The sequence below is a fragment of the Grus americana genome, chromosome 2, assembly GCF_028858705.1.
Source record: "Grus americana isolate bGruAme1 chromosome 2, bGruAme1.mat, whole genome shotgun sequence".
NCBI lineage: Eukaryota > Metazoa > Chordata > Aves > Gruiformes > Gruidae > Grus > Grus americana.
The window spans coordinates 37,389,096-37,410,604 of record NC_072853.1 but is presented as its reverse complement, the minus strand read 5'-3'; the positions used below and the strand labels follow the sequence as shown (position 1 = coordinate 37,410,604).

At 36.3% G+C, this 21,509-nt stretch overlaps 1 protein-coding gene across 3 annotated transcripts in view; it reads left to right on the top strand.

Moving 5' to 3' along the window:
* The window catches only part of C2H8orf34 (chromosome 2 C8orf34 homolog), a 205,733-nt gene that overhangs the window by 145,732 nt on the left and 38,492 nt on the right, over nt 1–21,509 (top strand). For all 3 annotated transcript variants that reach the window (XM_054815642.1, XM_054815640.1, XM_054815641.1), the window contains 3 exons: nt 9,356–9,476; nt 14,124–14,626; nt 20,183–20,276. In XM_054815642.1, coding sequence (XP_054671617.1) covers nt 9,356–9,476; nt 14,124–14,626; nt 20,183–20,276 — 718 coding nt within the window. The remainder of the gene's footprint in view (nt 1–9,355; nt 9,477–14,123; nt 14,627–20,182; nt 20,277–21,509) is intronic.

Sequence of the window (21,509 nt, the reverse complement as noted above, 5' to 3'; positions counted from 1 at the left end):
TGATATTATAATATCTCAACTATAATGTAGCTTTTTGGTAACATTTGCTTGGAAACTAATAAACAAGAGGTGTCTATTTAAAATGTATGGCTAATTTATATATCTTTTTAAAGAATGTAATATTATGCTTGGTAATATTTTCATCAGTTCTTTTATTTTGAAATTCAAGAAAATCTTTGCAGATTTTCAGTTTGCAGAAAATATAACAGGCAATAACTTTTTTTTTTTTAAATTATTTAATCAGAATTTTGGTGCTAGTTGTATTGCATCAGAAATTTGAATACAGGTTAAAGAAAGGATTGGTTTTTTCCTAAGGCAAATAACTTGACAGTAGTTCTTTATTTTTGCAAAATTTTAGATGCCTGTAAGAGGACACATTAATTCCTGTTCAACCATAGCAATAGTAGTTTATAGCGCACTTCAGTGTAAATAGAGTAAGTGGAAAGAATGGCTCAGTATTTGTTAGCTAAGGAAAAAAAAAAAAGAAAAACGACAGTGCAGACTGATCCTGCAGTTTTTCAGGCAGCTGATTAAGCACTACTAATAAAGCTAAATAATACTGAACATACAGTATTTCCAACCAGAGTTATGAAAGCAGTTGGCAGATATGGGGTTCCAGATCAGTTCCTAAAGCTCTTTGAGAACTCAGAGTGCAAGAACCTCACAAAGCATTTGCAGATATTGGGCAAGGAATAAGGAGCAGAACCTTAATGGCCATTGTTATGAGATTCTTTCTCAAGCCTCCTTTCTGCTTCACGCCAGTGAACAGAGAGGTATAATAAATTTTGCAGCAGTTTCTGAACCCATGTTTTTCTTATTGATTTGGACCTGCAGCTACCAGCTTTAATTTATCAGTTCTGCAGACATGTAGCGTAGGGAAAGAGCAACAAATAAATTGAATTACACAGAAAAACAAAGATACAAGGAAAACAAAAGATCATTATGTTTATTAGCAAAATCTTTCTAAAGAAATTTTCACGTATTTGCTCTGTGTGTGCATGCTTACAAATGGACAAACAATATGTACGTGTATCATTTAATGCTCTGCTAGTTCTAGGCTTAAGTAAGGTTGCCTGGGGTAGTAGACTGCCAGAGGCAGCAAAGTTGCCTGGGCTGAATCCCTGAAAGCCACACTGGCTATTGTTACTGCCAGGGCTGCAGAGAGAAGGCAAGAGCGGCTGCAGCTATTGCTCTGCCCAACCTCTCCCCAGGGCAAAGGCAGCTAGCTTTGCTTTCCTGAGCTCTTGGAAAATTCCTTTGCCCAAGTTACTAAGGAGCCATAAACCAGTAACTATTAGTTCATCTGCCTTTGGGGTTTTTTTGTGGTTTGTATCTTAGAGCTCTTGCTTAAATAGTGCATAGCTAGCTGATTGTGTACTTTTATCTATTAAAAATGGTTTGATATTCAGAATAAGATTCAGCTATCCAACACTGTATGTTTGTCTGCAAGTGTATGTCCTCAAAAAGAAAAAAATGATCCAACTGTTGTTGCCTTTTAGGGCTCTGAAGGAATAGAGATCTAGTTCCATGGTTCCTTAGTGAATTCCAGTGACACTAATTCTTTGACAATCTTGACATATAAAATATAGATGTAAAACTGAGGTTCCTCATAGGAAGGCTGTGAAGATAAATGCATTCTTACTATGGAGTCCCACAAATCCTTCAAAACAGTAACAAATATACCTTTAAAATTGCTTCAGAATTGATACCAAAATACATTCTCATGACTTGAAATGATTTTCAGATATTATATGAGATATGAGATACAAGATGAGGGAAAAAGTAGAATAAATATGGTGTTGATTAGACATTTCTCATAAATTGGACAAATTGGTTCATGGCATTCACTCAAATGTGCATATTACATGTAAAAATTCCTGATCTGGTCCAAGGTGTGCCATGCTTAATACTGGCACTGCATTCCAATAGGGTAATTTGAGTCTGTTGCTCGTTAAATGGATCATCATAAATTTCTCTCTACTCATCTATATTTGACAAATTTTCTTTAAAAGTGCCTTGGCCTTCAGAAGAGAAGTGTTCTGAGAAAAATCGTGGGATAAAGCAGCAAGAATTATGGATAAAGATCTTTAGAAAAGAGCTGTGTAGGTTCTTTTTTCATGTCCCTTGTATAAGTCTACATGTAAGATCTTTGATGTGGAGACTAAAGCAATCTGGATGCCAGTACTTAGAAGACATAGGCAACATCTATGTTTATAACATGGTTCATGTACTATGGTTACGTTATGATTTTCTTGAATATTGTATATGATTACTGTTCTGTTTCTGAAGAATCTGGACGTTTATGTAATTCGACCTCTTTCCTTTAAACTTTTTTAATAGAATCTTGCTATGCTTTATTTTTCACAAAGAGATTTGATATTTGAAAAATCGAGAACTTAGATTTTCAGTGCTGCACAATTCCAAACAAGGCGTACTGAATGAATAAACGAGTAAAGCTAGCAAAAAGCAGTTTAAAGTATTTACAGGAATCAGCACTCTTCCCAAGTGTTTTGCAAGGAGTCAAAGTGGAAGCAAGCATTCAAAATGTCCTTAGAGATCCTAGTTTACCGCAGGGCTCATTTTCTGACAAATATTTAATGTAACAAAAAGTGCTAGGCAAAATGCAAAGATTTTTCTAGAGATTTTTGCAGTGTGGTGAACTCAAGAGTCCTAATTTACTCTATGTTTCTGTAAATGAGTTTTATAAATATTTGGCTAGCAATCTTTAAGAAGACACTGAAGCGACGCTAGGAAAAAATTAGGTGGGCTGGAATTCTGACAGAAATGGAAAAGTAAGGTATCAGGGTTGTGACTAACAGAAAGAAAGAGGGCACATGCACTGGGCAATTCACATTGAGTAGCCTTTGCCTTCCCTCTGAGTTGCTGCTTTTACCACCTGGATCTAACAGGACTCATGCTTATTGGGTTTTTTATGTGAAGCTTTGCATTCACTCATCTTGCCTTGCATGTGCACATAAAAAGGTATATTTTTCTTTGCAAATTATCCATGTAAGGCAAACCAATCCAAGTGTAACAGAAACTGTGGTAAAAAAAGTGGTCCAACTGCAAAAAGCATTTCTGCATGAAATTTCTGCCTTGGGTTTTTGCTCTTTATTACGGTGGGGAAAATACTCTAATGAATTGTTTTATAAAGGTCTTTTGTTTTAAATAAATTTTCTCCTGTTTTCTCTACTGCTTTGGAACTTTTCAGTTGCTTTTCTAGAAGGAATACACAGATGGATTTTCTGTGATAAATACAGAAATTCCTTAATGGTAATTCAATTTCTGAAATTACTTGAGGGTTCATGCACAAGGAAAAATTAAGCTTTTAATTCTTGCTATCAATATATGTTGAATACAGCTATATTCCAGTGATACGTGATTTAAGTTGTAATTGTTAGAAGTTTTCTTAGCTTTTCCCACTATTTTCCCAGGAATAATGCTGCAAAGTAACTTAATTACTTGTACAAGTTTGAGTATAATCAACAGCTCTAAATCACCCAAATTTCAGTATTGAACTAATTCTATAAATTATTTGCTGGATTGGGGTCACTGTTTAGCATTTAGCAGGTTAGTCATTAAAATAAGGTTCCACTGTCACATCAGGAACAAGAGCAGTGTGCCTGTGATGTAGTATGAATTATAAAGGTCATATGTATATTATACACACAGAATTAGTGTGTTCTGACACAAAAATTTTCAAATCCAGCTTGACTTTTGTAAGTGTGTGGAAATTCAGGCACATAAAGTTAAAATTCCAAATTTTAACTTTAAATTTTAAATCTTCTGTAAAAATAATAATAACAGATATTAGTGCAACTCTTCCACAGCTACTCAAAAAACCCCCTGCAAATGTGTAAGTTAAATTACTATAAGCTAAATTAGCAATACAAGATAGTAGAAGAACATAATATCGAGGTTTTTGGGCAATAAGTGATATTTCCTGCAAGTAGTTAAGCAGTTAGTTTGAATTACATACCTGGAGCTTCTTTGGTTAAGACCTCTCCTATCTAAAACAAATTCCGTAAAATAGACATAGAATTTTGTACATACAGCTGCAAAATAATTATTTTTTACTTTTAAAATTCTCTTTTACTTTGGAGAGCACCTGAAGTACTTTTTTTTTTTTTTTTCACTTCTTACCTACTGGTATTCTTTTTGCTGATAGCATGTTACATATTGCAAACCTTGACCCCCCAACCCGTGTGCTTGCCCGACACCTGTGATGTGTGTTGGGGCTGCCCTGTCTCCCTGCCTGGACCCCAAGGTGTAAGGACTGCATCCAGAAATGCCCCCGTCCCTCACAAGGTCAGTTCATCAGCCCACTGGCAGGCGTTGCATGCAGCGTGTGGTTAGAGCTTCCAAGGAGACCTTTCAGGGGGCAGACAGAAGGACAGGTGTCTCCTGGAGTGAAAATACTCTTATTTGAAAATATTTAATCCTCTAAAATGTAATTTGAAATTGAAAGAATTTTCTGAACTTGAAAAAAATAACTGTGAAATAAAATATCAAGCACCTTGTTTTTATCTGTCTAAAATTTTGGTTTCTTGGGCATGAAAAATTCAAAAATAGTCCAAATTACAGTAAATAAAACAGGACCGAAGCTTAGAAAAAAAATTATTCTGGTTACATTTCAGGAACTGAAACAAATGTGATTCCCAGGTGCCCATATATTTCTTTCTTTCCTCTTGCCTGTAAACAGAAAGATTATGTGTAAGTTAACTCAAACTATCATTTTTTTGGTGTAAGGTTTAGCGTAAAATGTGCTGGCTGACTGCCATGGGAAGCAAAAAGCTTGTAATTTCAATTACATGGCACTTCAAGTAGAACAGGCCCTAATGTGGAAGGTGGGGATTAGAGGTGGCTGCCAATATTGCAACAGAGCTCTGAGAAGGTTTATTATTTTTGCAGTACCAAGAAAACATGTTGACTAGCTCACCTTATGTCCTTGAACAGACTACGGAAGCTGAAAGATTAAACCTTTGGTGAACTCTTCCAGAAAATGCAGGTTACATAAAGAATCTTCAAACAAAATACTACGCAAAAAGTTCCACTGCATGAATAACAGCTGTCCTTGCCAGCTGCTTGGTCAGAGTGGAAGGGACACTTGCAAACAAATTGTTTAATAAAGGGGATTTTTTTTTTTTTTTTTAATTTGGAGCAATGTCTGTCAAATGTGTCTATTTAAAATATTTGAGCTAAGAAAGCATTAATGAATGCATTGTATGTGAAGAAATGACGATGGTACATAATGAAAGCCACTTAAGAAATGGACACATAGTTGACCTTAGAAGTTGACAAATGTATCCTGAGGGCTTTGTTTGAAGATATTTCTGGCGCAAAGAGACATTACCTCACCTTCAAAGTTTGAAGGTGATGAACAGGGCCCAGAGCTGTTTCTACAAGTTAGAAAGACAAGGATGTCTTTCAAGAACATCCTCATATTTAGATCTTGTTAATCTTGTTAATGTAAATAGGCCATTTTTAAATTTTGTGCTAATATTTATAAAGCTTAATGAACGATCAAGGGCAATTGTAGTTTGGAAGATACTGAAGGAATTGGAAGGACTTCTATGCACGTACTTCATACATATATGTTATATTTTTCAACTACTTTCAGTCTACTGTCGTTATCATTAAAGTCCCAAATTAACTGACATTAGTGTTTTATCTCTGCAATTCCTGGCCAGTAGACAAAGGATGGGTTTTGGTGAAGTGGAATAAGGTTTAAATAAATGGCTTGCAAGCCTGAATCTCTTCTTAAGTGACATATCTGAACTGCTGCCATTCATCCAGTGGAGAAAAGGGGCACCAGTGAATCCTGCTAGAGCTGTACAAATTCATTTATCCTTGCATTTGAACTGACATGCTTCCAAAGCCTCCCTGATAACATCCCCTACTTTCAGCTTGTGTTTATCTTCCAGGAGTAAGGCTGTTGCATAAACTACGTGCTGGAGACACTGAGGACCTCTGTCTGCGTTTATACATTGTTCACTTAGATGAACTCAAAGTCTCAAAATGTTAAAAAATATTTTTTTATTTTCAATATTATTTAGATATATAGAAAAAAACCATTACCTGAGCCTGCCTCCAGAAGTGTTGTTGGTTATAGTCCTGAAATATCTAGCTTCAGAGGAGGAACAAAAAATGGTTACACTACAGTTTTAATGACTTAAAAAACTCTTGTACCTTTTTTTTCCCAGATCATTATAATTTTCTATCAAGTGAGTGTTTAATTGGAAGGCACTATTATAAGCACATAATTTATCATGAAATTAAATTGCTAATATTAAATATCTCATCTTCCATAACTAGTATTGCAATACTGTTCTGGTCTTTTGTGAAGCTATTGCCTGACAAAATGCCATAAGCTTACGATATTACATAGAACAGAAAAATACACAGGAAGAGTTGCAAATCTTGCAGAAAAAAATAGTCTAAAGTTACCTCATTAATTTCACAAGGTGTTGGAACTGTGTATCTGAAAGGGAGTTTGAACGTACAGCAATATGTAATAGTAGACGCTGAATGTATGCATGTGTGTACCTGCCTTTGTGTGCCTGTATCTGCTTATACACAGGCATATCTATATGTCTTACATGAACTTATATAAGATTTTAAAACCTGTATTGAAACATAGAAAGGTATTGCTGATGTTTGATGATCTTTGTGATTTGGAGTCTCCTAATTGCAAGTGATTTAATTTAAACATTACTCATGTATTTAAAAACGTCTAGAGCACTATCATGATGAGTACCATTAAAGAATCATTTTTCTCCATTTATCTTAGATTCTACTAGAGGCAGTCACGAGCTGCCTTTGCTCAGACAGTCATCTTAGTTGTATGTGTCTTACATGATTGCTGTGCATAAAGGAAAGAAGTACGGTAGAGGAAAAGGCAGAATATAGGAAGAAACAGTAGAGGTTTGTAGAAGAGAAAGATAACTCCATTTCATTTCCAGAAAATAGGACATGGAGAATCAAACCCTCTCACCAGGCTAACGTTTAGAAGTCTAGGTTTTTAGGAGGTTAAGGAGTTATTGAAAACCCATAATAATTTGCTTATGATAAACTTCAATAGTCAGATTAAGAATATTAGGAGACCAGTTTGGTCTTCAAGTATTACCATAGACCATTGACTAGTTTTTATTCCATATTTCATCAGAGTTGTATTTGTGCATGAATTTGTATATTCAAAAAGAATTCATCCTTATGACGTTGGGCATTTTTTCCCCCCACAGTCATTATTGAGGTCCTGCTGGTTTTTCTGCCTTATGAAAATATACACTATAAATTGTACATCAAAATGACCTTATTCCACCATAAAAATCTGGAGACAAGAGTATATCTAAAAACAGATTGAAAATTAAAAAATTAGAGTTTTGTTACAGACTCTATTCCCCCCTTCCCATCTCTTAGTTTTGTTTATTTCAGAGGAATTGTTCACAGAAAAAAATATTCTTCCATCTAGAGATAGATACTGGATAACTAACATCTATTAGAAATAAACATCTAGAGATGTGAGCAGTTTAATACAGATTAATATTATGTAGTGAACTCAGCAAGCCAGATTATGATTTGGATGGAGGATTCACAATGAGGACTGAAGTGACAAATGCTCAAAATCTCTTGAGGGAACAGGTGAATCGGGTCTCATGATATGTCTGAAATAAATGTACTTGCAGGATCAGTTCCACTTCTGAGCATCTTACTGTTTAATTCAGATGTTCCTGTGTATTTACCTGGGGTTAAACGCAGGTAACTTTAACCAGAGCAGTACTAGTGTAAAAAACAATCAGCAAATGGGAAAAATGTCGTTAGTGTTCTAAAAATGTGAGTTAATAACAACAGAATTACCTGCAGCTTCAAACTATTTTATATGCTGGTAAATATACCTAGGTTTTTTTACATACAAGTGTGCAGCATTACAATACAGCTGTTGCTTTATAAATATGAATCTGTGTTAACATATTTCTAAAGATACATGGTTCACAATGATCGGTTGCATACAAAGCCGTGTTTATTTGGAACAGATTAAACGTGATATAAAATATATTTCATATAACATTTTACTTCTGTAGAATTTTGCTTACTTTTCTAAAATGGAAGGCAGCTACAGTGTTTTATTTAGTGTTTATGGTTAAAGCAAGTTATTTGTGAATAGAGATGATATCAAACCTGTATTTTCCTACAGTTCATCCTTTGAACTGTGCTGTACACCTTTCCCTATGACATGAGAGTCCAGCCAGAAAAGTACCATCGCGTGCTGCAGCTATCTGCAGGGAGCCAGGCGTCTACTGGCGACAGGGTTACAGCCCGGCAGAGTGCGGAGCCCTGTGTGCCTTCCGTGAACAGCGTCACCAGTTTGGATCTCCCTCCTCTGCTCAATCATTCTTCTCCCTGAAATTACATTCAGCTTAACATCTTCAAAACCGTGGCCCCTCTCTAAATTTGTTTGACATTGAGCGAAAGATTGAAAAATTAGTAAGAGGTGAATGACAGTGAGACCATTGCGTAAGCCATGTTTCTTTAGGAAACCTGGGAAATCAACAGAACCTCCTAGACTACAGATGAAACATTTTGGTGAGGCAATAATGTAAAATGTATTTCAGGTAGGCTGTTAAGAATACTGTAATTAATGTTTTTGTTGTTTTTATGACCAAGTCTTGCACACTCAGTCATATATTTTTTTGTGTATTTCAAATAAGCATTAAAAAAATCTTACCAAGTTTACCTCATAGTATATTTTAAAATAATTTCGTGTAACTATATTGAGTGGGTTCCAGAAAATGCAGATAACTTTGAATACCACAGCGTTCAATAGTGAGGTGACTGGGGAGGTGATCTGTTTGCCAGCATCCCTTCCAAACTGCTATAGTGCCCTGATGATTTAGTTGCTGTTCCTGAAAGGAATACTTCTTGCAGTGACAAAACAGCACTGGCAATTCTGATTAGGAAATTCTGTGATATTCCCAGAAGTGCTGCTTTGCAGAGATACGGTGCCAAATCCTACGGTAATTTAAAGTAAGTGCAACCCCCACTAAGTAACTGGAACTGCACAGAATGTAAATCATTGAAGAATTTGTCCTGTTGTGATGTCTCAGCAAGGAACAAGAGCTTGTGTGAAGGTATATATTTGAATTACTTTAGAACTGTAGATTTTAAATAATGCCTGCTATTTATGTTATTTAAGGTAAGCACTGATGTTTTGTAATACTTTACGTAAAATATTATATATTCTACATTAAAAGCACCAGATTCACTGTTCTAAATGAGGATACTGCTTTTTTGTTGTTTCACGTATAAATGTGAAACTACATTAAAAAATATTCCCTTTTCTTTTTATCTGTGTAAGTCTCAGACGGTTTGGAGCCTGGATGCCATGGGTGTCAGACCTGGAGGTTCCCCAAGGCAGAAACTCTTAAAGGACTCCTTAGCAGCTAAAGAACTTCAGACCATGGAGAAACACCTAGCTGGTATGTACAGTAGCAAGGGATCATAAAACACCCAGCAGTACTCACCCGGCTAGCTCTGCCAATATATTAAATGAAGGGAAAAATGTTCTATCATCTCACATGCTGATGAAAACAGATAAAAACTTTGAACTTCCCTTTTTCTGCATTGAAGAGAAACAGCACAATTATTGTTGTGTTTGTGGATGTAATGACAGTAAATGCAGTAATTAAGCAGTAATTGAACTGTTAAACATACTGCAGTCTGACAACTTAATAACGCACCTTTTTTTGTTGTTTTCATATTTCACCAAGACTTATGCAATAAGGAGGTACTGATGCTTCACCTACATTTAAGCAGTCTTTACAAAAAGCTGCAGTGGACCTTTAGCTTGAGAATAGATTGCTTTGCTGGAGAAGCCCACCTTGTTCCTGGGACTTCTGACTAAGTAGAAGTCTGTTAACTTGCATGCTGTGGAACATCTGCAACATCTCTGATGGAATAACCTTTTCTAAAAGGTCAAACAACCCCCCCTTTTTTTTTTCCAGTGAAAATATGTTTTGGAGCTCTATAAAAATTAATGAGGGGTATCCTAGGATATAGTTTACAGTTTGATGTTCTTTGTAATCAGTATTTTCTTATCTTCCGCTTTAGTTATAAGGTATGACATAGACCTATAGCATGGTAGTCCTATTTTATGCATGCTATTTGTCATATGGTGAAAGCTGCGCTTCGTGGGCCAACCCTACTGAAAGCAATGCAGAACTGGAACATAAAGACTGTGTATATAAGGAGGAGGGAGAAATGAAATTTATCTGATCCTTCTTGACTTGCCACTTTCAGTGTGATTTTCTAAAAGACTTTGGACATTTATCCCACCAATAGTATTGGTGTGAAAGGCTTGGGAGCTGTATCCTCTTTCGAGAGAGGTACAGCTGCTGTACTTTTGACTGGGGGCTGTTGCAGCTGTAGTCAAGGCAGAAGACAAAGCTATGAGCACAATGAGGGAAGCACTTTAGAAAAAAGATTTTTTACTTGGAATGGAACAAGAACTAAAAATTATGACATCTACAAATGAAAAAAATTTAGATGTTTTTTGTTTCTGACAACAGAGATACTGTTCAATTTTTCTTGTCAGGTTCAAGTCACTGTAGCTATTAGAGATGTAGCCACTGCCAAACTAGACTGAAAATCCATGAACCCTCTCTCCAAGCTGAAACTGCCAGGAACATCTAGTGGGAACCAGGAGATCAGCAAGCCGAGCTGTGGTCATCGGGTTTCTGTGACATAGCGGTGACCTGAGTACCCCAGGGGCCTCTGCCACTGAGGTAGCACTTGCCTTGCTTGTGTTGCTGCAATTGTCACTCGGGAGGGCTCTGGCGAAGATCGCCCTACTTTGATTTATGTCCTAACTGGTCGCACTTCCATGGTTGTACAAGCTGTTCTTCTATGCAGTATGCTCTGAAACTTGCAGTTACTTTAGATCTCCCTTGATAAAGCTGAGAGTAGTAACTACCATAGTCAACAGAATATGGAATTTTAAATACTTAATTGACCGTAAGCTAACTAGCTACATTCACTTAGTCTCCGAGATTGAGTCTGCTCTTGTGTGACCTTCTCTCTCACATCAATGCTGTTGTCATTTGGCTTTGGGCCTGTTATTTCAGTAATGCTGTAACATGAGGTTCAGTCATTCTACCATTCAGTAATTTTTGTCTGCCTGAGAAATTCAGAAGAAAACAGCCCAATTATTAGACATTGGACTCTTGAATTCCTAATAATTCATGTCCTATTATAACACCAGAGCTGCTTGAGACAATTATTCCCCTCACAGACAAGCGTAACATAATTTCCATGAAGAATCAGCTCAGAGCATCTCAGATAATAACACTGTGGTTTTGCTTAGCCCTATTTATCTCATGCATTTGCAAAAGTTCAAGTGTCTCTGTTATCAGCAAGTCTCCTTGTTTCAGTTCTCTTACCAAGCGCACTGGAACCTATTAATTCTACCCAATACTAGGCAGTCATTTAGATGCCTAAATTCTCACTTGGATTACCTGCGTAATGATGAAATGTGATTCCCTGTCCTAGATACACCTTCCTAAGGAGCCTGGCTTTCTCTTACAGACTACGTGCTGGATAAAACTCACTCCTAACATAAGGCACAGTTTGGTGCCCATGCCTAAATTAGGGACTAGCACCAACTGCCAGCAACTGCCTCAGTACCTTGATATTTTAAAGCAGCATTTTTACAAAATCAAATATTGAAGCAATCAGTTTTCTCTTCCTTCTCTACATATGGCTTAGTAATACTTTTGTCTAAGATCCAGTCTCTTATGTTACTGTGGCTGCTTTATATCACACGCAAGTGGAGAATCTATTTTTTTTGGTAGTTAATTCCAGTATCTTGCCAATTTGGTTTGTTACACTGATTCTGTGGTCTTTCGATACCTCTGGAATACATTTTGTCACCAGAAGAACTGTTAAACGTATAAACAATTTGTAAATGCATTATGAATCATATCCTTAGTCTGGTATTTCTTATATGAAAGTAAAATGCCTTTGTGTTGCTCTGTTGCCTGCATTTTATTTTCCTTTAAATGATATTGGCAAGGGATTTAAAAAATTCTAAGTCGTAATTCAATTCTCGTATTTACTATGGATGAGATAATACTGTAAAGCTGGAGATGTGTGATGATTTTTTTTTTCCTTTCTGGTTGAAAATTTGATATTGAAGCAAAATTAAAAAGAAGATCTGTGCTAAATAAAACTGAATAATTACACTATGGAAACATGTTAATTATATGTGGAGAAATGATTAGAATAATCGATGTATCTGCAGGCTTGATTACTATATGGAATTAAGGAAACATGAGCCAGAATAAAATGTTTATTTAACTCTTATTAAATCATTCAATATTCAGATAATTTCTTAGCATACTGAATCATCATGGGGAAGCTAGAAATCTGCAATTTTGCAAAGACATAGGCTAAGCTGGATCGTTAAAACGACATATTTCTTATTCGGTTTAAACTGGGTAGCTCACATTGTCATTTAATGGCCCCTAAATTTTTTCTAGGCACCTTACAAGTTCCAGAGTGATGTGTATTGATTTTTTAAAACAGCATAATGGAACAGGACTACAAGACAGAAGTATTTCAAAATGGAAATAATTAATTTTAAGAGGTCAGCAAGGTAGCAATTAGAAATATTCTTAACTGTGTGCTAGAAACAATATGTTTTCAAATTTGCTAACAGCATAGCATTTAATCTTTAAGGAGTTGAAAGACACTTTTTTCTGAGGCTTTCACAACTATTTCAATTTTACCAGCTTTTGTAGTACTAGCATTTGAAATGTGTGGAATATCTTGTGTTAGACTATTAACATGAAATTAACATAGCTTCTCTTCCTGTTTTCAAGGTGTTATTATAAAATAAGTTAATGTTAAAGGCAGCACATCTTTACTTTACATACGGCATTTCTTTTATATCTACAGGTAAACACAAGTGAAAAACCATCTGATTTTCCAATATGCAGTGTAGAATCTGTTTCTTTTCAGACTTTTAGAACCTGAAATTATTGTTCTAAAAATAAAGATGAAATGCTTATTTTATATAAGTTCGCTTAATAGGTGTTTAAATCAGTAGAGCCTTGCTGATTTACAGCTTCTGGGACTGTGACTTATACAGTTTAATGGGAAATGGCATTGCTTTTCTAAAGCTAACTGACTGTCCCTATCAAAACCAAGTTACAGTAGAGTACATGCCAGTGAGAGTGAAAATTCATAACAATTGTGTGAGATAAAGTAAACTTGAGTAAACTCTTCCTTAAGCTTGACATGTTTACTTGCAAGGACTTTCAGTATGTTAGCAATGCTAACCTAAATTCCAGCTACCTTCAGCTAACTTTGTTGGAAGTATCTGATTTAATTCATTAGAAGCATTAATATGATTTAAATGAATTCAGAAGACACTTTTCATCACTACCCCTGATCTGTTCTGGTTTTAAACAGGATCTTATTCCTTATGGCTGTGTGAGGGGTAGGCACTGGACCACCAGATGGTGGCCACTTCTTCTCCTTGGATTCTAGATGTTGGTGACCGCCATCACCTGCTGTGGCACTGATGGCAGGCCAGAGCACAAGATTCAGATTCAAACAGGATCACAGATCCAGATGTGCCAGAGTTCAGGGGTTATTTCCCCCAGAGTTTTGGTTGAGCAATGGACAGCAAGGCGAGAAGGAAAGTCTCACTTTGAACCAGTTTTGGATTGCCTGAGGATGGCAAGTTTAGCTCACTGCTCTATCTTGGTTTGATACTAATGAGAAACTGTGCAAAAGCTACAGAGAGATAACTTTGAAGAAATGAGAGGGATTTTTATAGGTTGTATTGGCAGTCAATGAAGTGGAAATATTTCGTTTCTGTGGGATAGCTGTGTTTGCAGTAAATGAAATGTAAATAAACTTTGAGGAAATGCTTGTCAAACATTTGAACTGTTAATTCTGATGCCTGGTATTTTAAGGGTGGATAGATTTTCTCTGCACAGCTTCAAGTTGTCGCTTAAATTGGAGAAAATTAATTTTAAACCAGAGAGAAACAGAAAGTTAATTTTATTTTTTCCCTTTATTTTCTTTTATTTTTTTGTTTGTTTGTTTATGTGTGTGCACAGATATTGAGAAGGACCTAGCACTATGGGAAGAAGCAAGGCTCTCAAGGAGCCCTAGTATCCAACACCATAGTTTAGTTACATCTGACCATCAAGGCAATCTTCAAGCTACACAGGGCCAAAATCTGAGGCCACAGGTGCCAACTCAGATGGGGAAGAACATTCAGCTCCAAGGAAACAAATCACCACCGCTGCCCACTAACAGCAGAACGCAGGTCTCCAGTGTTGCAAACAGTAGGCCTCCAACGCCTGGTACACAAACCAACAGGCCACCAACTCCATCAACTCCAGGGAGCAGACCTGTGACCCCAAATAGCTTGCTGTCACGGCCTCTTACCCCTAGCAACCAAGGAAATAGGGAAGGCATCATTAGTATGCAAAGAAGCAGATCTTTGACATCTAAGAGCCAAATGGGGAGGACCCTCAGCGCTGCTTCAGGGCTCTCTGTGCAAATGAGTGGAGACATTGTTGGAACTGTCACTACTCAGAGAAGCAGTTTATCAGAAGTAAGATTTTCAATTTAATGTTTTTGCTATGTTTAAGAGCTACTATAACGTGAAGACTAGATTGTGTTTTATGTTGCAGTAACATCAGCATACCTAATATAACTTACTACTCTGAAAAGAGCTTGAAATGTAATGATGAGAAAATTAGCAAGGAAATACTGCTTAGCTTTGAGACGTACTGATTAGAGAATGTCAGGATTATTACAGAAATCATACTGAAACACTCGTGCCCCCCAAATTTTCCATGAGCTCTGTAGGATTTTGCTGGCATGATGCATAGCAGTTTTATTAGCTTTATAGTTTCTAAGAGGTGTGTACCTCTGGAATACTAAACACAACTTTATCTTATCTTTAAGATTCCAGGGTATTTTTTTCCTACTGCACTGGCAGTGCATAATATTTCCTTGGTCTGCTTTTTCTTTCATTTTTTGGACATATTGGAATGATTAGTTAGGCATCGCTGAATGGACAAATTTTCCGAAACACAAACCTGAACTGCAATAAGAAAAAGTCCAACATCGTTGAATCACTGCCTAGTACTATGTGCACATTAGCGAGACTGATTCAGAGCATAAGAACTTCCTGTCCCATATCAATGCCTTTTACAGGATTAGTCTTTGTTTAAAACAAAACAAAAAGTTTAAGTACCTTGTAAATTTTGAGTGGGGTTCTCCTCTGCTAACCTTAGCTGCCTTAAAGATAACTTTAGTGTGCAGGCAGTGGAAATAAAAGGACCTGTGAAAGAATAGCCCTGCTGTCTATCTCAGATACATGCCTTACAAAGGTGAATCTTTTCTCAGGAAATGCCAGTCCTTCTGTACTGACTTGAGAAGGACCTATATGTCTAGATTGCTATTTTTCTAATGGTGGAGGAAGTTGGTTCACACCATTTATTACCAATCTCTTTGTAATCCATTTGTCAAAGCCTGGATAGCTTTTTTCCAAAACTGAAAAAAAAATTCATACCTTTAGATAATTGTTTTTGAGAGGTATCATTTGTTTTAAAAATCTATTGGGTATGACACTTGACACAATGTATTATCAGTCCAATGACTTTTAAAAAAAAAAATAAATGTTGTTTATAATAATATTGCTTAGAGATGCTTGTAAGAAAATTAGGGATTTGATACTTAGCATAATCTTGCAATTATACATATGGCCTCCATTATTTATTGTGAAAGAAAGGAAATGAGGCACAGATAACTCTAAAACTAAAGAATCTGAGGAGGAAATCTTACTTAAATTGATGGTGGAAAAAAAAAATCCTCATTTTAGTGTTTGAATGGCAGTGCACTAATCCTATTACTTGAGCTACTTCACCTAGAATTGGATATCCGACTTAAAGCCATGAGGACTGATGGTGGCTACAATTCTGATGAAAATATCTTCACTGACAGTTGCTATATTTTCAAACCAGAAGTTTTCCATGGAAAAAAATATATAATTGTAACAAATTTCTTTTTTGACAAACAAACCCCCTTTCGTCTCCTATTTTGAGGGGTGGGTGTGTTTGTGTGTTGGAATTTTCTCACATACCAGAAAACGAGAATTGAAATTCATTTTTTAACTAGAAATGTTCAGAGGAAATGAAGGGTTTCATTGTTTCCCACTAAACACTCTTCTTTTTCTTTCTTTTTAAGCAGTCCTGTTCTTAACTGATACATAGTCATGTGATACCAACGAAAATTATTGTATAGACTCCTGAAAGTGCCATGTAATGAGCACTGCATCTCCACCAAGGGACATCCAATCTGTCCATCACTTCTGATCTTTCCTGTAACAAGGCAGGCAATTAAAAATGCTTCCTTTCACAGCCTTTTTGTAGTTATAGTCATAATAACCTTGAGTCCCATTTCATTTGCTGTGACTTGTTACTTCTGTTTGCCAAATCCCAAACTCTGCTCATAGCTCTTACAATGTGTCCTGTTATACTTCTAATATATGTGTATATATATGTCTCAAGAACTTTAAGAAATGAGCAATATTATTACCCTGTTTTACAGTTAGAATAACATGTCCAGTTTCATCCAGCAAGCCCACTGTAAAGCTAGTGTTAAATCTCAGCATTTCTATGCAGGATCTTATCCTCTGTTATAATTGCTTCTAGAAGTGACAAATTCTTTTCTTTCTCTTTGTTCACTGGGTACAATAGTATGTTGGCTGCTAGTGACCCAGCTCAAACTCTATTTATCCTTTCCTGACATCCACAAGTGACCTTTAACTTAATGGAAACTCATCTTGGGACTAGCTCTGCTTCCAAGGATAAAATTGCTAATATGACACATTCATACTTAAGACCTTCCTGTGTCAAGCTGTAAAGGCCCTTGGATGTCAGAAAGTAGCTGATGGAGGTCTGGCCAATCTGCCGGTCCCAGTAGAGCACTCCATGTTTGGAGTGTTACACTGGAAGCTTTGGGAGCTCTTTTAAGTTATCTTTACCCACTGAAGTTCCTGATCACTTGGAGAAACGGGTTTAGACAGAACATACCCAGGAAGTATCTCTGCTCAGTGACACTTTTTCCATGTTAGAGGTGTCCCCCTATTTGTGGCCATGGCATTTCATTACAGATGAAATTTCTGTTACAGATTCTCTCTGACCATGGAGGCAAATTTTAAAAAGTCAAAGGTGGCCTGAGGTAGGAGAAGAACGATAAAATTGTGTCTGTCTTTGAACTTTTACAGATCACAAACGTATAAAACTTGAGGCTGATACTGTAAACAGTTTTGCAACTTTCATTGCACGTTTTGTATCCTCTTCCTGTATAAAAGCAGTAAAATAAAAGAAAGGAAATTGCCTTTATTCTTTAGACGTACAGTGTGAAATGGGAATTTCCACTACATGCGAATACACTGTGATTATATTGCCAATCCTATAGAAGATACTATGACAAGATTTTGCAAACAGTCTGCTTCCTTACTTTTAGGTGGTGTTAATGGAATTAACCAGTACAAAGTTGATACATATTTGATGAGAATAAGTCAGTTGAAAAGGATGCAGTTACCGGGTACCAGGAGCATGATTTAGCATGAGGAGCTTGAATTGAAGAATTCAGAATCTGCATGGGTTTACACTGTGTGTGCTGTCACTTGTTTATGAGGAATTTTAACATATCTTTCAATGCCTTATGTATGCTTCCTAGTTTGTAATGTGTTTCAGAGTAACATAATAAGTCTAAAATACAAAAATTTTAATGATAAATCCAATTCAGAGTTCTCCTTAAGTTTTAGTAGTTCACTCTGTAGCTCAGGGTGGTTTAATTTTGTTATAGCACAAGTCTGAAATAATTTGGTAAGTACTTAACGTATCAGCTGTTAAGAATGTTTTAGGTTTTTTTAATGCTCAAGACTTATAATGATCTGAGATTTTGTGGACGAGTTTCTGCCTCTTGGCATACATAATATTACAAAGTTCTAACAGGTGTGTTTTATTATCAACTCTATTCAAGGCTGAATTGAATTATAGCAAAGAAATGCTACCTAGAGAAATAGTTTTACTATCTCTATAAAACTAATAAATCAGGGTTCCAAATCCTTTGGCAGAGATACTTTTGTGCATTTACCTTATCCTTTGGTGTTTTGTATAAATTAACAAAGGAATGTTGAATCCTGCTTGTCTCTTTAGGATGGATTCTGTTAAAGTGACACAATTCTGTGATGATTATCAATAGCTGTTGAGATGAAAATACTACTGAATCCCTTGTTTGCCATTTCATTTTCTGAACACTTGGAATTTTACAATCACTTTATTTATCCAGATAGTTTAAAGTGGTATTCAATAATCTTTATTGGTCTGCCATTGTCAACAGCGGGATATTTCTGTTTATTTAAATATAGCATTGATTAACACAAATTCACCTACTAGTTATTGGAGTACAGAGCACAACTCAATGTCAAGAGGCCTCTTTTTGGTTAGATACTTCCATTCTGTTCTGCTGCCTGGCTCAGTTCTTTGCTCTGTGTTTTTGGAAGGTTAAAAAGTATACTGATCAGTGGGAGAGCCACTTGCTCCTACTGCGAGAATCTTGTTCCGTGAATTGTAGAACCATAGAACAGTTTGGGTTGGAAGACACCTCAAAGATCATCTAGTTCCAACCCCCCTGCCATGGGCAGGGACACCCTCCACTAGACCACGTTGCCCAAAGCCCCATCCAACCTGGCCTTGAACACTTCCGGGGATGGGGCCTCCACAACTTCTCTGGGCAACCTGTTCCAGTACCTCACCACCCTCACAGGGAAGAATTTCTTCCTAATAACTCATCTAAATCTACCCTCCTTCAGCTTAAACCCATTCCCCCTTGTCCTGTCACTACATGCCTTTGTAAATAGTCCCTCTCCAGTCAGTGCTGTGGTCAGCATTGTTGTCCATTTGAAATGGCAATACATGCGTAAGGCCTGGAGCTCCTGCCTGAGCTTAGTGTTGGGCCATTGCAGCAGTCTTTGTGGGATTTTAACAGATTACTAACAGAATTAATAGTTTACTCCCAGTAAGTTAGCTCTTGATTGAACAGCCTTAGGTTTCCAAGAACTGAGTAAAACAAACCCGGTTTATGTTTTTAAACAATAACAGCCTAACAATAAAAATTATGCCCTAGCGCTGTGCAACGCAATTTAACTTTGAATTTGTAGATTCTGGTTTTCAGCTGGTGTAAAAGGAGACAGGGCTATTACCCCCCTTTTTTTTCAGGTGCTTGTAAGAATCTGGCCAGTAATTTTATGATATCTGGACAATGTTTAAGTTCTCTTTTGGAGACTAGACTTGCATGTTTGAACTGTTTTTGAAAATAAAACTATGCATTCCAGTCTCATCTCTCACCTTGAATATTGCAAAGGAACCTGTCAAAGTATTTTATATGTCTGTGTGTACGTGCTCACATAGATATATGTGTGTGTATGGAAAAATATTTTTATATATATATATTATATAAAAAGGAGGCAATTGTAAAACATTTTGAAAAGCATGTATTCAGCTGTGTATGGATTTCTAACTATGTAAAACATTTGTATTTTGATGGTTAGAGTTTTATGGTATTTTGGAGACAAAAGTTTCCATAGCATTCTTCCTTCACAGGCTTTGTCCTCCAATAAAACCATAGATTCTAAATCAAGTTTCAGGCCCTTGTTCTTACTAGATTGGAGACAGTGAAAATTCTGACAAATCAAAGCTTTACTTAAGCAAATTGTGCATGACATGTCTAGGCATAGTCCAAAAACTGCAGGGACATATGGAATATCTTCATTAAGCTTTTGTTCTGTGTCATTGCTTTTATGAGATGGGTATGTACATATATGTGCCTATAGCAGATAGGTAGTTTAAGAGACCTTTTTTTTTTTCCCCCCAGAATAGATAGGTAAATAAGAATTCAATAAAAAATTTTCTAGGCAGCCTGCATGTCCTCTACGTTCTGGTTTTATTTCTCAGCAAGTTTGTTTGGTGTTTTTTTTTTTATTAAAGGCTTCCTCCTCGCTAGTTAATTTAGGTTAGAGTGTTTGCTACAGTCTGCATTTATATAGAACCATTCTCTGTCATTTTATCTAAAATAGATCTGTTTGTGGCAGGATGAATTCTTACAACAGCTTCAGCTTGCTCACCAACCTTGGATATTGCCGAGTGACACAGAAAGTGAAGGAGTAGAAGCTGACCAAGACAAATGTAAGTATATTTGTTAGGACCAGATGATATGTCAAAAACCCTCAAAACTTTTAACTTCTCTTTCTCATGTCATCAAATCCTGTGAAGATGTCATGCCTGCTCGCAGGAGCTTTCTCGTAAGTACCAATTACTCATTTGTTTGAGGGCTGAACTTTATAGGACTGATTTACATAAGCTTTCCTACAGTCACTGAACATTGACAAAATGTTTGCAGACCACAGTTTATTCCGCTAAGTGAAACAATTTGTACTGATATGTTAAAGTAGCTGTTCCAGAGAAGTAGCATGAAGTTGAAATAGATGGTCTCTTCAGTAAATCTGTATTGACTGGCAGAAAACCCACAAGAAAACCCGATAGCTCTGAAAAGTAGAGCCTTCCTCCTCAGGTCTGTGACTCCCTTATCTCTATTTTGCCTGTATTCCTTTTAATTCCTCTTTTTAAAAAAAAAAAAGTTCTTAATCATGCAAGTAATCCTTAATATCCTACAGTCTTTGAAGCAGTAGTCTAATCATGAAAGCAAAGGTCAGCAGGATCATAACATAAATGACAGAACAAGTAACAACAAGTAACATGCTTTAAATTGCAATACATTCAAACTGTAGCGTTGTATCTGCCTACAAGGTACCTGTAAATAATCTTACTGAAAATATTAAATGTTTTGCATTTTCTTTTTTAATTCACAGTAGTTTTGTGATCTGCAAGGGTGAATATACAGACTATTTCCTAAAATATGTAAGGTGATATACATGGAAAGAACAGATGATTTAATCAGCATGTTTAGAAAGCTTAATCCATTCTACTAAAACTAACATGCAGAGTTAAAATAGTAAAAAAAAAAAAGCCAATTTCGTCACAGAATGGAACAGCTGTGTAAGGGATTAATGACTAATAATAATCATGCCAGAATATATTTTTAAATTATGCTACTTAAAAAAATTAAGAGTTTTCTATTCATATACCAGTTTCTGCAAATCCATGCAGAGCCTGCGGTTTGACTATGAAATTTCATTTTACATAATGAGACACTGAAGATCACGTACCAGTTTTATAAATCTGGTACAGTGTTAAAATGAAGTTCTGTGCGTCCAGCTGATTTTAGTCCAAAGCCAGTAAGTCCTGTTTGACTTGCACCTGAACCTTTCACTTATCTTTGGGCTGAAGCTCACCTTAGGTGGCCAAAGGGAGAGCCTGGTACCTACCTTATCTGTGCACGTGAATTTTCCTCTGTGTTTT